General features: G+C 40.0%; 1 protein-coding gene across 1 annotated transcript in view; it reads left to right on the forward strand.

Moving 5' to 3' along the window:
- The window catches only part of Tmc1 (transmembrane channel like 1), a 125,170-nt gene that overhangs the window by 47,743 nt on the left and 62,144 nt on the right, over positions 1-15,283 (forward strand). Inside the window, exons 7-8 of the mRNA XM_052714364.1 lie at positions 9,520-9,626; positions 12,293-12,391. Of these exons, the coding sequence (XP_052570324.1) occupies positions 9,520-9,626; positions 12,293-12,391 (206 nt within the window). The remainder of the gene's footprint in view (positions 1-9,519; positions 9,627-12,292; positions 12,392-15,283) is intronic.

Raw genomic sequence — 15,283 nt, forward strand, 5'->3', positions numbered from 1 at the left:
CTAATGACAGTGAGTTAAAATATATCAACTCATGATTTTCATGTCTCTCCACACGTTCCTCGTAGCATACTTTCTTGCCAGATTGTCCTTCTGCTCCTTTCCTTATTCAAAATTTTATCTTTTAAAGTGAATCTTTTAATATAATCTCAATCTATGCTTATTTTTCCTAATAGACATGAAAGCTAGTATTTTTTTATTACACCAAAAGCCCACTTGGCACTCAATAAATATGCATTGAATAAAATTGCAGATATATTTTCCAGAGGTCCATATCACATTAGGTATTAATAGGCATTTCATGAACATGAGAAAAAAAGAGATATTATGGAATCCTTAGGTTTCAGTGGCACAGCTGAAATATCTAACCAGCCCCAAAGAACAGACATATGGAGCATTAAGATCTTGATCGAGGGCCAGCAAGATGGCTGAGAGGGCAAGTACCACTGTGCCTGATGACCTGAGTTCAGTCCTCAGGACTGGCAATGAGGAGGAAACAAGCTTTGTAAGGTGTCCTTTGACCCCTACATGTGCATCATGACATCAACACACATGAGATAAAAGTTTAATGTAATTTAAACATTAGAAAACACCTTTAAAGAAAAACCTTGATCAATTAACATGGAAAGAACTTTGGGTTAGTCCTAACTCTGCCAAAGATTGTCTGTGCACCTTTCCGCAAGTCATTTAAGTCCTCTGGGCTTTACTGCACTTCTTGATCAGGTGTGAGATGCGTTCTGAAAAACTTGTTATTGGTATAGATAGGTAGGAAACATACGGTAACAAATTATTTCTTTTTTAAAACACACTAGGACATGGTAGGTTCCAGCCTGTTCTGTAGCAATGACATGTTAATTTGTGTTTTATAAACAAAAGTAGAATTATTTTATTGAAGAAAATTGTATATATGAATTATTTACACATATACGCACACACACACACACACACACACACACACACACACACACACACACACACACAAGGCTCGCGCACATTACTAGCTATCAGGAGTGTCATAGATATGATGAGAGCTACTCATACTATCAGGAGTGTCATAGACGTGACGAGAGCTACTCATCCTTCCGTCAGCTATGTTCCTTCCTCTTCCAGTAAATTTGAAGCAGGTAAGTGGGTCAGTTAACCACGTGTGGACTATTTCCCTTTCCATGTATAATTTGTTGTTTGTCTTAGTGTGTTATTTATTCACTGGGACTGAGCCTTTTCCTCAGCTTTGAAGAACTGGCCTCCTACCAGCCAGCACCTTAACTGTGACTTACCCAACGTCGCCATGGGCCCAACACTCTACCAGCATCACTTCACCTGATCTTCAGTGTGCCTGTGGGGTGTATATTTTCTTCCTCTATAGCATAGTAGTGTTTGAGGGCAGTTGCAGTAGAGCTAGGAGAGAAAGTCTGCCTAGTTTCAGCCCTTGTAGCTTTTCACGTTGAGCAAGATTCTAGAAGCTTCTTCTTTTCATGCACGATTCACACCTCTGCCAGGTCAGTGGAGGATGAGTGCAGCAGAATCCACTGACATTTATTGTATTTGGAGAATTTGTTTTCACTTCTCAGGTGTTTACTCTGAGGAAGTTATTTCATTACATATGTCTATTCTGTGATATTCCAGCATACTAATCATAGTCATAAGCACACCACATATTTTCAGATTATGGTCTGAGGTAGAATTCATGAAATATGAAGGACTGTATTCTCAGAGCTGTTGAGTGAACTCACAATCTCATAGGAATTACTCTGGCAGGCCAGAAAAAATATATTTCTAGGATGGTCTTTGAAGCCGAACTGAATGGAAAATAAAAGGCAATGTGACAAGGAATCAGTTCTCTAAAGGTTAAGGCCACCTTGTCTCTGCCATCTGTACACTTTGGATGATCCTTTTCATCTCTGGTCCTATATTACTGTATCCAAGGCTTCATATGAATTTTTCAGGTTTGGTTAGTTGTTATACAAAGTCATTTCCAGCCAAACAATACACAATGTATAATTTATACTAGGTCTTAGATGTGTAGTGACATATAAAATAATTTATGCTTTTGAGTAAAAATTGTTGCAAAATTGAAATGAAAAACAGATCTTTACTATTTACCTATTTAATTATATTCTCATTTTTTAGAATAAAGTCGACTAAATATATTCCCAGTTTATAAAATATGTTTCATTATAAAAGTAACATAAATGCTTTTCTCTGAAAGAAACGACAGTTTAATTATACAGAAGCTTCAGACACATTATTTTATTGCTTTGAATATTAGGACCATTTTTAATATATATCTCATGTTATCTTCAGAGAGATCTTGGCCTTTATTAATGATTTCAGAAACGCTCAATGCAAGTCCACTGTGTGTTAGGTATTTTTTTAAGCACCGTTGATACTGACAAAGACAAGCTAAACTCCCTTTACTGACTTAGTTCTGCATGTCTTATATTGTGGGTGGTTGAGAGGAGAAGACACATAAAATATAAATCAGAGAATAATTAATTTGGTGTGGATTATGGTAAGTGACATACACCACATAAGGCAGTAGTATCATGCCACTCCCAACAATTGCCTCCACTCTCTGGTCAATCTTTAAATGTATTCTAATAAAATACTTTTTAAATGAGGCTGTAATGGAGTTTCAAGTGACCAGCCTCCACCGAGTTTCTGCAAAGCTTGGCCAGCAATTGGCAGAATCGAGGGAAAAACTCAAGTCAGAGTCTGAACTTCAAGCCATTACCATCTTGATTACAGGGGAACCTGGATGGCTTCATTAGCATGGGCCAGATACTCCCCTGGTGACTCTCAAAGTTTTCTAATTTAAGGAACTGATCTGATAATTCTAGCCTCAGAGGACGAAGTGATGTTCTATATTCTGGGAGAGTAGAGAGGGCTTTTACAGGACAGCCTTTAAGAAAGTCAGTACCTACAGCTGCAGGCTTGCTGTCATTGGCATTGCTGAAAGAAACTGAACCAAGTATTATCTATACCCACCAAGATGCTGACATTACTGTTAAAGCCATACATAAAAAAGCTGAATATCTTTCAAATGGAGATTATAAACCTCTCTCAGAATCAAAGTCAACTTTTATTTCATAGTGGATTAGAGTAGGGCTTCCTAAATTTTTTCTATTGGTAATCCCATTTTGTCCATGTCCCTGGTACATAGGTATGTAAAATAGCTATACAAATCAAACGCTTACTGAAAATAAATAATAAAGAAAAAAATTTCTGTTTTGGTATTTTGAGACAGGTTTTTTTCTGTGTAGTCCTGACTGTCTTTGAACTTGCTCTGTAGACCAGGCTGGCCTTGAACAAACAGAGATCCACCTGCCTCTGCCTTCTGAGTGCAGGGATTAAAGGTGCATACCACCACACTTGGCTTAAGAAATTGTTTTAAAATACTTCTTTGTTACACATACTTTTACATATAAAAGATGAAAACAAACTTTATACTACTAAGATGGATGTGCATTATACTTACATAATTAAATCTCAGCTAAATAATTGGTATTGCAGAACATAGAGTATCAACATTTTTCAGAGCTGATTGATAATTTGATCTTACAATCATCAACACCGAAAATGCTGCTTTGTATAAATATGTAGTACATAATGGCAAAAGTATATTTAGGGCCATTTAAAAAAAATTGTCAGAAATTCTGTCCTAATCCGGAGCCAGAATTCATTCAATAATTTTTTTATACAGTTCAAGTTAGTAACTGAAATAGAAATTCCTAACATCAAGTATTCCAACACAATTCAATATAAATATGTACTAATTTACATGTTGGGCAGTTATGGTAGGAGAACGTAGAAAGTCTTTGTTTTACATAACTAAATGATTATGTTTCTCTAAAACCAGAAGTTTTCTGTCTCACTTCTCAGATCTGATGCAGGCATCTCAGGCAATGCTCACTGGCAGTGTTGGCCTGATGGTATTCATGGTGGGAAAATGTGTTCAGAACCAACACTGCTATAAAGTCATACTGTGCAACACAGGCCAGCACTGGCACCGGCACTGTGGGTTCATTATGTATTTGATTCTGAGTGAAGTTTTGGTCACCATGTATTCATAAGCCTTTTATTGTTGACAAATTATTCATGATCACACTTCAGTTATGTGACCCTGGGGTCATGACCTCCAATTTACAGAGTCCTGGATTGATTATAGCATTAAAAAATATGCCGTGGTAGCTTTGTTTCCCAGACAAGAAATAGCTTCACATAGGCAACCCAAAGCACAGAGTCTAAACCTCCTACTACCCTATAGGTACATTGTAGCCAGAAGTTTTCCTGTGTTCTGCCTGGTCTGCAACCGCCTAGACCCAAGTAAATACACAGAAGCTTTTATTAATTAAAACTGCTCAGCCATTAGCTCAGGCTTACTACTGACTAGCTCTTACACTTAAACTCAGCCCATTTCTGTTAATCTCTATGTCACTATGTTTTTCATGGCTTTACCTGTGTGCCATTACATGCTGTTCCCTGGACGGCGGGCTGGCATCTCCTCACTCAGCCTTTTTCTTCCTTGCCCTGGCTTTGGGCCCCTTTCTGCCTTTTTGCATGAACTCCAGGAAACACAAAGTAATTGTATCACTTAGTTTTCTACCCCTAGACTTATTTGAAAAAATACTGCTTCATATTCTAGTTGAATGGTGGTATTTACATAGTACTCATAAAGCCAGTCATTTACTTGACCTTTCTCATTCAGAAGTGTGTGTGTGTGTGTGTGTGTGTGTGTGTGTGTGTGTGTGTGTGTGTTATTATCCATCTGTTCAAGAGAAAATTATGTATGATGACAGTCTACAAATTACATTCCTTAATAATAAATAACCAGAGGGAGAGGTGAAGCCTTAATCTTTAATTTAAAAGGAACACAAGAAAATTCATGACAAGAATATGCATGTACTTAATTTTCACTTTAAAACACATGAAAGAGTTTTAACGCATTTATAATGTACTATGGAAGCAGCATTTATCAGTTGCATTTAAAAAAATAAAAAGCATTAGCTATTTATGGGTGCAGACCAAATTGTGAATTTGAATAGCCTTAGCTTCAGAAATTATTTATAGATATTCTTTCAGATATGTATGTTCATTCCACAATTATTTTACATATTATATTACAAATAATTTAACTATAGTTCTGCTTGAGGAGCCATCACATCATGATTCAGAGAGATCTAGATTTGGAGCCAAAGACTTATAGATGAGGACTGCCTAAGAAGCCAGGCTTATTACTAATTACCCATGTTCCCATCTCACAGGGACTGGCTGAGTAAACAGGCTCGTATACTGAGATCAAATAGAGACCCAAAGCACAGATTCATTACATTTCAGTTATAATTAATCAACCCTGCTTCACTCAATTTCTCTGTTTCAGCTTTTGTGAGAGTAATCGAACTTAACCCCATCAGAATCTAGTGGCACCTAAAGTGGGTATTGGTAAAGTTCTTAGTATACCTGACTGGCTGTCCATTGAGGGACGCAAGATCATTATTCTGATGGACACGACTATTTTTCACTTACACTCTTGTAGCTACACAGTATAAATAAAAGTTTTCTCTTTAGCAAATGCCAGCAACCTTCAGTATTACATCACATCTAGAATTATATATCGAGAGACAATTGTTTCCTCCTTTTTGTGTTGAGACAGGAAAAGATATCCTGGTGCTTGGATGCCACCAGTTGTCTCACAGCATCAGCTGTAGTGCCTCTGTCTTGCTTGCTATTTCATCTTCACCTCCTGTAGGCTGAATATGGATGGAAAACGGCCTTCTGGGTCCCCCAGTGCTGTGGAATGTCGTTCTGTATGCTGTGAATGTGTGTTGCTCTGATTGTTTGATAAATAAAATGCTGGTTGGCCAGTAGCCAGGCAGGAAGTATAGGTGGGAATAAGCAGTCAAGGGGAATTCTGGGAAGAGGAAGGCTGAGTCAGGAGTCACCAGCCAGACACAGAGGAAGCAAGATGTCAAGGCAGAACTAAGAAAAGGTACCAACCCACGTGGCTAAACATAGATAAGAATTATGGGTTAAATTAAGTGTAAGAGCTAGTCAGTAATAAGCCTGAGCTAATGGCCAAGCAGTTATAAATAATATTAAGCCTCTGGATGATTATTTTATAAGTGGCTGCAGTACAGCAGGTGAGAGATTTTTCCTGACTGTGGGCTAGGCAGGACACAGGAAATCTTCCAACTCCATCCCAGTCCCTCTGACTATGTCTGAATCTTTTCTAAACTCACTCTAATTTTGATAGAGTAAGTTTTAGTGAAGTTCATTTTCTTTATACTTAGAATTTTGTAAAGAATTCACCTTCCAAAACTACACAGAGCCGGGCGTTGGTGGCGCACGCCTTTAATCCTAGCACTCGGGAGGCAGAGCCAGGAGGATCTCTGTGAGTTTGAGGCCAGCCTGGGCTACCAAGTGAGTTCCAGGAAAGGCGCAAAGCTACACAGAGAAACCCTGTCTCGAAAAACCAAAAAAAAAAAAACAAAAAAAAAAAAAAACTACACAGAGAAACCCTGTCTCAAAACATCGGCGGGGGGGGGAGGGGGTGTGGGGAGGGGGGGGATTCACCTTCAAATGAAAGAGTTGTGGCGCTACTTTCAAATTTTAGTTTGGAAATTTTATCTTAAAATATGTTTTATCCATAATGTGGATCTTTGTGTTGGAGGAGCGGATGATTTCTCAACTATGCATTTTGCTTTTGCATTTAAGTATTGTAAAATCTATTCCCAAGGAGCTCATTTGCCTGTGGTTGTGTATGAGAACTGAGAGTCAGGGCCATGGTGGCAACCAGCTGAGAAACACTTAATAAGAACAAGCAGGATGGGAAGGAAGGAAGGAAGGATGGAAGTTAGGACAGATGGGAAGAGGGGAAAAAAGTAATGAACGGGGAAGGGAGAAAGGAGGAGGGAGGAAGAAATGGAGGGAGGGAGAACAGGAGATGCCTTGCTCTGTGCTCCGGTGTCTACATCAGGGGGTCCCCCATGTGTTTGTACAGAAAGCCTTAAACCAGCTGTCAATATGCAATTGCTTGTTCTCCTTCAGTAAGTGAGGACTGCTTCAATAAAACACGATTAGTGAGCTTGACTGAGCAGCCCTCTGGTAGCTGTTACCAGAGAACAGAGATAAGAGCTATGCAGTGGTATGAAATCACCAGGAGGCAGGTAGATGATCAGATGTCTGGAGGTGGGGGGCGGGCGGGGGAGTCAGGTCTGCTTTAGTGTTCTGCAGGCAGGCCAGTATATGTGCCTGCAGTATCTTGGCAGGTTAGTTCACAGATAACCCAGATACAATGTGCCATGAGTCTGAGCTGTCTTATGAATGTGAACACATGTTCTTGGACATCAAAATCATTGATCCCTTCCTAAACACCTGTTTAGAGATTGACCTCTTTTCAATTTTCTAAAAAAAGCAAAAAAACAAAACAAAACAAATAAACCTGCTTTTCTATTGTGGGAATAAGTGAACTGTTAACTGAAGAATAGACTGTTCCTCACAATGAGAAGTATTGTGGATGTGAGATTGGCAAGCAGAGGCTGCAATTGTTCTGGTGGGGCCTCCCCTTACCTGTAGGAAGCCTTCTCTAATAGGAAGGTTTCAAAGCCAGAGGACTAAAAAAGAACATGGCTTCACTATGGGGGAATCTGCTCAATAAAAAGAATCAACGGGACTGGCACAGGTTGCTGAGGCTGGGCCCTGATTCCCTTGGATGACTGAAAGCCACAATCAGTAAGACTAGGGAAACAAGAATCTAGATACTGGGCCTTAAGTGATCACGAAAAAAAACCTGGGCTCTTCTAGATCCTACCACATCTCATCCCGAGTTTTAGAGTTCCTGTGGGTTTTCTTTTTCAATTTTTAATCTTGTGTGTTTGTGTGGTGTGTGTGTGTGTGTGTGTGTGTGTGTGTGTGTGTGTGTGTGTGTGTGTGTGAGTATTTTGCCTGCATGCATGTCTGTGTACTCCATGTCTGCCTGGTGCCCAAGGAGGTCAGAAAGGGATGTAAGATCCTCTAGAACTGGAATTAGAGATGGTTTGTGAGCCACCACGTGGGTACTGGGAATTGAACTCAGGTCCTTTTGAAGAGCAGCCAGTGTTCTTAACCACTGAGCCATCTCTCCAGCCTGGAATTCTTATTTTTACTTCACTAATATCAGCTTTAAGAAGATGTTTTCTGATTCTGCATTTATGTTCTTCTTAGTCAGTGAGAATCAGACAGGTCTCTGCCTTTCTCCAGAGCAGGTATGAGTTGACAGAAGTTTGCCTCTTGCTGTCTATTGGAGACCCCAAAGCTCAAATTCGGTTTTGAAAAGATATTTACATGTCTGACCTCCAGTCCCACTACTTAACAGTTCCCATTACCCTTTATCACTTTTCAAACAAAATACTACTATTGCTTTAGGGCACCCTACCCAGCATGCCCCCCTTCAACTGTGTCTTCTACTGTCTCTTTCCTCCATTAGACTCCAGTCACACAGGCTTTAGTTTGGTTTGGCTGCTCAAAGCTCTTGCCTGTCTCAGAATTTTGCAGCTTGGCATGTTGCTGCCTCTGATGTCTGCTCCAGTATCATCTTCTCTAACACCTTCTTAGATAAACTGATCTAAAGCAACTCCTTTCAATACCCGCCCTGTAGGACCTGTCTGACTGTAATTCTCACTCACATACCCTTTCTATAATCTTCCTATATGTTTGGGTACAGATAGTCTATTTGCTGTGCCTACGCCTCACGGAAACAACACTCTCAGAGCAGCCACACCACCTGTGATACTGTGCTCTGCATTGAAGAAAAATTCTGCCAGAAGACGCTTAAGATGTGTGGTGTGACTTTCAGCATCTGCACTATCTCTGTAAAATGCCAGCAGTGATGAGAAACAGCACCAGATGGTCTTAGAACCACCCATGAGGGTACAGTCAATGGTTTTTGAGAAGGGTGTGTTTATCATTTGTCAAAAGAAAAGAGTGCTGCCGTCACTATGATTGTCCCCAACATCAGGCAGGGAACTAGAGCTACTGTTTTCTATGTGTCTACTCACTGAGCTCAGGGACTAAAGCACACACTGTAGGTGGTGTTTGTAGCTGCTTGACTGCTAAACTAAAGGAAGCTCTCCCTTGGATGGACCCTGGAGGCATAGGTTGCATTTTACAGTGACATTTTGTAAAGCTTATTCATTCTGCTCCCTAGGGAATACTGCCATGCCATTGAAATGTTCTCTCCAAGAGAAAGGAGAGGAGAGATTGCCAATACGAAATGGTCCAATGCATGTCAGTTAGCAGATGTACTTCCATTTTTTAATTTAATTTTTATTTGTGTGCGTGTGTGTTGGGGGTATGTGTGCACGTATGTACAGGTTCTTGATTGGCCAGAAGAGGATTTCTGATTCCCTGGAGCTGATGTAATAGGTAATTGTGAGTTGCCTGATGTGGGTGCTAGGAGCTGCTTTGGAGGGCCACTGAGATACAGCTACTGCTTTTGTCTTATTGTTTTGCTTTCCTTCAGCCTTTTAACTGTTTTTGTAATAGGTCAGTTTGGCTCATCAGTGGCCTCATACTTCTTGTTCCTGAGGTGGATGTATGGTGTCAACATGGTACTCTTTATCCTGACATTCAGCCTCATCATGCTACCAGAGGTAAGCTCTGATTTCCAGCTTGTAAGAGACACTGAAAAAAAAGTTTTAAGTGATTGTTCCCCTTCTCTCCTCCCCCCTTTTAGAGTAGCATGACTAGCTATGGTCATTTCTTAAGTGATGAGATTTACAATAAGCTTAACCTTCAAAATAGTACCTATACCCAAAGGTCCCAATCCTTGCTCCAAGGGTATGTGATTCTCATGAAGTTACATATAACATGCTGTGTTTGTGTCTCAGTGTGCACTTTAGGTAGGAAAAATCATATCTTTACTCAGAATCACATTGTTTTTTGCCCCAATGTTAAGCACTACCGGTCAACGGGATGCCTACTGAGCTGTATTTATTTTGCCAAATTTGCTTTCCAAGTTGTTCTTCTCACAACCAGAAGTTCTAGCTTTTCTAAACTGGAGGAACACCACACTAGCAGCATTTTCCTAAAATAAAGTTTGACTTGTCTCATGCACACAGTTGATGGGGTCAGTGACCATGGAGTGTTTTAAGGTCAAAATCAGAAACGTAGAGGGCTCAGACTAAGAAAAAAACAAACCCCTCAGTTGATATGGGGAAAACTGAGTGGAAACCAGACCACCACTGTGCTTGCTGGCTTCACCCCATGAAGCAGCTCAGATGTCTTGGGGTGCTTATGCTTCAAAAGCTGGGTGTGAGTTTGTTGAATCTACAAAGAATCTCTTCTGGTACTAGTAAAACCAATTTGTTCAATGTGACATTGTCAGTGGTCGAAACTGGGTGTTTGAATGACATTTTATGCTCCCAGTGTAGTCAGTGGGTTCTCCTACATTTGTCAGAAACCTTCTTGTCAGCAGAATAATATGGCCTGACAGCGCTAAAGAGATGCCAGCTCCCCACAGAGCAAAGTACTTTCATGTTTCATATACTGAGCCTCACAAATTCATGAGGAGATTGTAGAGATTTTCCACTCCCATTTGAAATAGCCCCAAACACCCACATTAGATATTAGGGTACTTAGTAAAGATAGCTATGTTATTTAGTATTTTTGGTAAGATGGCCTGGGTCTAGGACCCATGCTTCTTTTATCACCCAGATTTTGCATTTTAGTCAACTAGTTTTATAATTCCTGTGACAATTCTGGGGCTTCTAAGTCTGGCTGAGGAGACAGTGGGAAGAGATTCTTGCCCAAGTTAAGAGTTTCAGGCAGTGTAGCCAAATGTGTGTGTATTTCACCCATTTCAAATGAAGCCATACTTTATTTTTGCTCCTCTATCTAAGGAAACCTGAAACTCTGCACTCCATCTCTGCCTACTGCTACTCTCCTTGGCTTCAGAAACAGGTAGAGCTGGAGTCTTTTCCTCACATGCTGTGCTAGCTCTGTATGGAGGAAATGAAAGGCTGTTGTTAATTCCTTTGAACTCTACAAGATTCTGTAAAGTGCAGTGCACAGGCCCAGTGATGAGCTGAGACTGTCCTGCCTTTGGATACCTGTTCACATGTGTGTGTGTGTGTGCGCGCGTGCGCGTGCACGTGCGTTAGATACTGAAGCATGTCTTGTTTCCTGGGTGATGATTTCTAACTCCTGAATGTTCCTGGGTGATGATTTCTAACTCCTAAATAGGAACAAAAGAGGATGAGCTCCCTGTGTGTTAACTGTGCAGAGACACCAGAGACCAGAGCTAATCATCTCCCAACCACATGGCCATATTTCATAGCTGCCTTTACCCAGCAGCTCCACCTAGCATTGTTCTGAGGCATGTGGCCTTTTGTCCCAGACTTACATGTCTCTCTGCAGGCCCAATACCTCACTTACCTTTGTTCTCTGTGCCTCTCAACTTTGGAGCGAAGCTGTGTATGGAGAAAGAACTTCCTATTCCGTTCAGTTCAGGAAGCCAACACAGCCAAAGGCTGCAGTTTCAGAAGATCATGCCCTTCCAACAAAAGGAATCAGCAGGGGCTAAGTCCTAGCCTTTGGCTGGTCAGCCTCTGCACACAGGTTTTAAACTGTGCTTACTAACTCCCTCAGGAGTTCATTTCACATATGAAGCAGCTTTTGCTTGGCAAGTTGTGGGGATGGAGGATGCTTTATGAATCCTTCCTATGAGCCTATTCTTGCCTTATTCCTAATCTACTGCTCCCGGTGCTGTTCTCTATTACAATGCTTCTCTCCTTAGTCCACAGCACAGATTCAGATGGAGACGGCGCAGGTGCTGCTGTAATAAGTATGTGTTTGCTCTCAGTAAGATGCCCTCTGACTGATTGCATGGTTGGTTTTTCTGATGCTTTAGTTCCTTCCAGTGAACTCTCCTTCCATCTCCTCTCCAAAGGGGAGCTCTCATATGAAACTGAGGGTAGTACCATTTTGATGAACATGGTGGCACCCCCAAGACTACCTCTCCTCTTCTAAATATGGCTACTATCATGGTGGTGATGAGAACAGGGCTTCTCAGCAAGCCTCTTGGTGACTGTGGTTGGCCTGCTTTGAGATTTATCCAGTGAACTCAGGATGTAGGGGCTTTACTTCCTTTGTTTTTAATTCTGGATTTAGTGGATTCCCAGGAAACGAGACCCCACATGGAGACCACAGAGTCCAAATGAAAAGCTTTCAGAAGTGTTTTTAAGTGAAACCATTTGTGATCACATGTGTAGCTCAGATTTTGCGTCCAATTGTTAACTGCTCTTTTTGCTTCAACTAGTACCTCTGGGGTTTACCATATGGCAGCTTACCTAGGAAAACAGTCCCAAGAGCTGAAGAGGCATCTGCAGCCAACTTTGGCGTGTTGTACGACTTCAATGTAAGTATTTCTACAGAACTGTCTGTAGGGGACCAGCTATTCCCTGTTGCTGTTATCCTGGAATACCATGGCCTTAAGAGAGATGTCCCCGCCTCCTGTTCATAAAAGACTATGTGTGTAGAAATGTGTATGTGTGCAAATAAGATTTACACACATTATAATATGATTACATAGGAATATTGACTAAAGATGAGCTCAAGTCCCAACAATTTCAATCAAATATTATTTATTCGCCATTTGAAAAAGAACAAAGGAAGAAGAATTTGCAAATGTGCTTTTGAAAAATCTTATGGGATTCTTTGGGAATTCATTTTTCTACTTCATATTAACCTCTTCACAATCCTACACAAGATTCATATATAATATTACTTAATAGTCACTGCTAAATCAAGTTAAACATTTACATCCTGAGAAATACCAAATTCTAAGTAACACTAAAATAAGTACTACTTCACTATAGTACTGAAATAAATAGTATTCTGTTATAGTACTAAAGTTAGTCTTACTCAATAGCATAATTTGCCTCAGTTGTCAACTTAACCAGCCTGGGGGAGAGAGAACCTAAACTAAGGAATCACCTCTATCAGATTAGCCTCTCAGGTTGTCTGTGGGGGCATTTTCTTGATTTATGATTAATGTGGGAGTGCTCAGCTCACTGTGGGTAGTGTTATCTCTGGGTAGGTGGGTTTGGGCTATTTAAGAATGGCAGTTAGCCAGAAATGCCCACTGGTAGCATTCTTCCATAAATTTCTGCCTTTTTAAATTCCTGCCTCCAGGTTTCTGCCTTGAGTTCTGCCCTGGCATCCCATGATGATGAACTGTAACTTGTCAGCTGAAATAAATCCTTTTCTCCCCAAGATAATTTTGGTCAGCATTTTGTCACAAAAACAAAAAAGCAAGTTAGAACATTTAATTAGTATAGCACAGACTTATTCCTCTCAATTGAAAAATCATTTTGGGGTATGACTCAAGTCTGTGATAATGAAATTCTATGAATTCTTTTTAAAAATACTAACCAGATCAGAGATGTTTGGAAGCATGTGAGTAGGAAAGTTCTAAGGCAAAGTTTAGGAAATTGATAATTCATTCAGTTTTTTTGGAGAATTTTGAATGAGAATCAAATTTTGTATATTTGACATGATAAGGAATTAAAAACCTGGATTTCCTCTTCATAGTTAATATGTGCATTCATACATATTTTGGTTTCTATATTTTGAGGTTCTTAAGATGGGAAGATGGCTGTTCCGTATTCTTTCCAGCTCCAATCTGGTCTTCAACTAACTGGTGGATGGCTCTCACGAACCCGGCTTTCTATCTCTATAGTTTGTTTCTGGACTTTTTTTTCCCTCAAATAAATGAATCAGATGACATTTAGTCTTGTGAATCTCATTACTAGCAATCCTGAGTGAGGGGAAGATTTTTTAGATCTATGTGATGAAAAGCACAGAAATAGATTTATGTGATCAGTACCAGAAGACACAAATTTTAAGACCGTGTTCCCATCTCTAAGAGTTCACAGTGAGCTACTAAGGAAGCATGAAGCATAGACTAAGTAGTGGGTGTGCCACTTCGACTCTGTAGTCACCCTAATCAGACATTTCATTTGAAGTCAGCTTTTATTCATTGAATATAAGTATGCATTTGTCTTACAAAAAATAGTGCTGTGGATCTTGACTGATTGTACATGTTAATAGGAGGAAGATGGACAACTAGTATATGAGGTGCTGCACACCGTATTAGCACAATGGAAATAAGAAGAACAACAATGAGAGGGTCCTGGGGTGTCCTGTTTAGGTGTGGTGTCTTAGTTACTTTTCTAGTGCTGTGGTAAGATACTATGCCTAAGGTAACTTATAAAAGAAGAAGTTTAATTGGGCTTATGGCTGTAGATGGTTACAGTCTATAATGGTGGCATAAAAGTAGGCAGCTGGAACAGCAGTTGAGATTGCCCATCTTAACCACAAGTAGGAGTCAGAGAGGGTATGCTGGGAATAATGTGAGTTCTTTGAAACCTCAAAGCCCACCCCCAGTGACATATCTCTTCCAACAAGGTCATACTTCCTAATCATTTCTCAACAGTTCCATCAACTGGGAAACATAAGAGCCTGGGGGGAACATTTTCTTTCAAGCCACCAAGTGTGATTAATTCTGCTTGAGAAAGGCTCAGTTTTACTGGGGATAGTCTTTGAATGGCAATTCTAACCTTGAGACTGTAAACTTTTCAGTTTTATTGTAGTATAACTTACAGACCATTAAATTCACCCAATGTAAGTGTATGGTCTGGTAATTTAAAGTAAATCTATGCAGCAGTCATCACAAGCCGGCTTTAAAACACTTCCCTCACCTCCCATGGAGCTCTTTTGTGCCTGTCTGTCATCTAGCCCTCAGCTCCCGATCTCACACAACTCTTGCATTTATTTTTTTTTTTTTATAGTTTTGCCTTTTCTAGATTCTTTTAAAGGAATAAATGCAGTCATATGACACCTTGTATTTGTAGTCTGATATCTTTCATTTGTTATGTTTTTGGTTTACTTATGCTATACATGCACCATAATTCATTGCAGAGAGCACTGCATTGCATGGTTTTAATTTCCTTTGTTTATCCATTCACTGATGAATGATGCATTTCTCCAATGTTTTGGCTGTTTTGAATAATTCTACTCTGAGTATTTGCTTTGAATGCCATTTGCGGACATACACTTTCATTTCTGTTGAGTGGATAAGTTTGAGTGGAGTTACTGGGTAAACATGTGCCTAGCTTTTTGTGGAAGTTACTGATGTCTAGAGTAGCTGCACATTAAGTGTTTCCACAGTAGGACTTAGGATAATTCTCCTCTACATCTTTAACAGTTGACATTCTTATTCATTTTGATTCTAGTATGCTCTATTGAA

This window comes from Peromyscus californicus, unplaced genomic scaffold (genome assembly GCF_007827085.1).
Source record: "Peromyscus californicus insignis strain IS unplaced genomic scaffold, ASM782708v3 Scaffold_4__1_contigs__length_199733344, whole genome shotgun sequence".
Classification (NCBI taxonomy): Eukaryota; Metazoa; Chordata; class Mammalia; order Rodentia; family Cricetidae; genus Peromyscus; species Peromyscus californicus.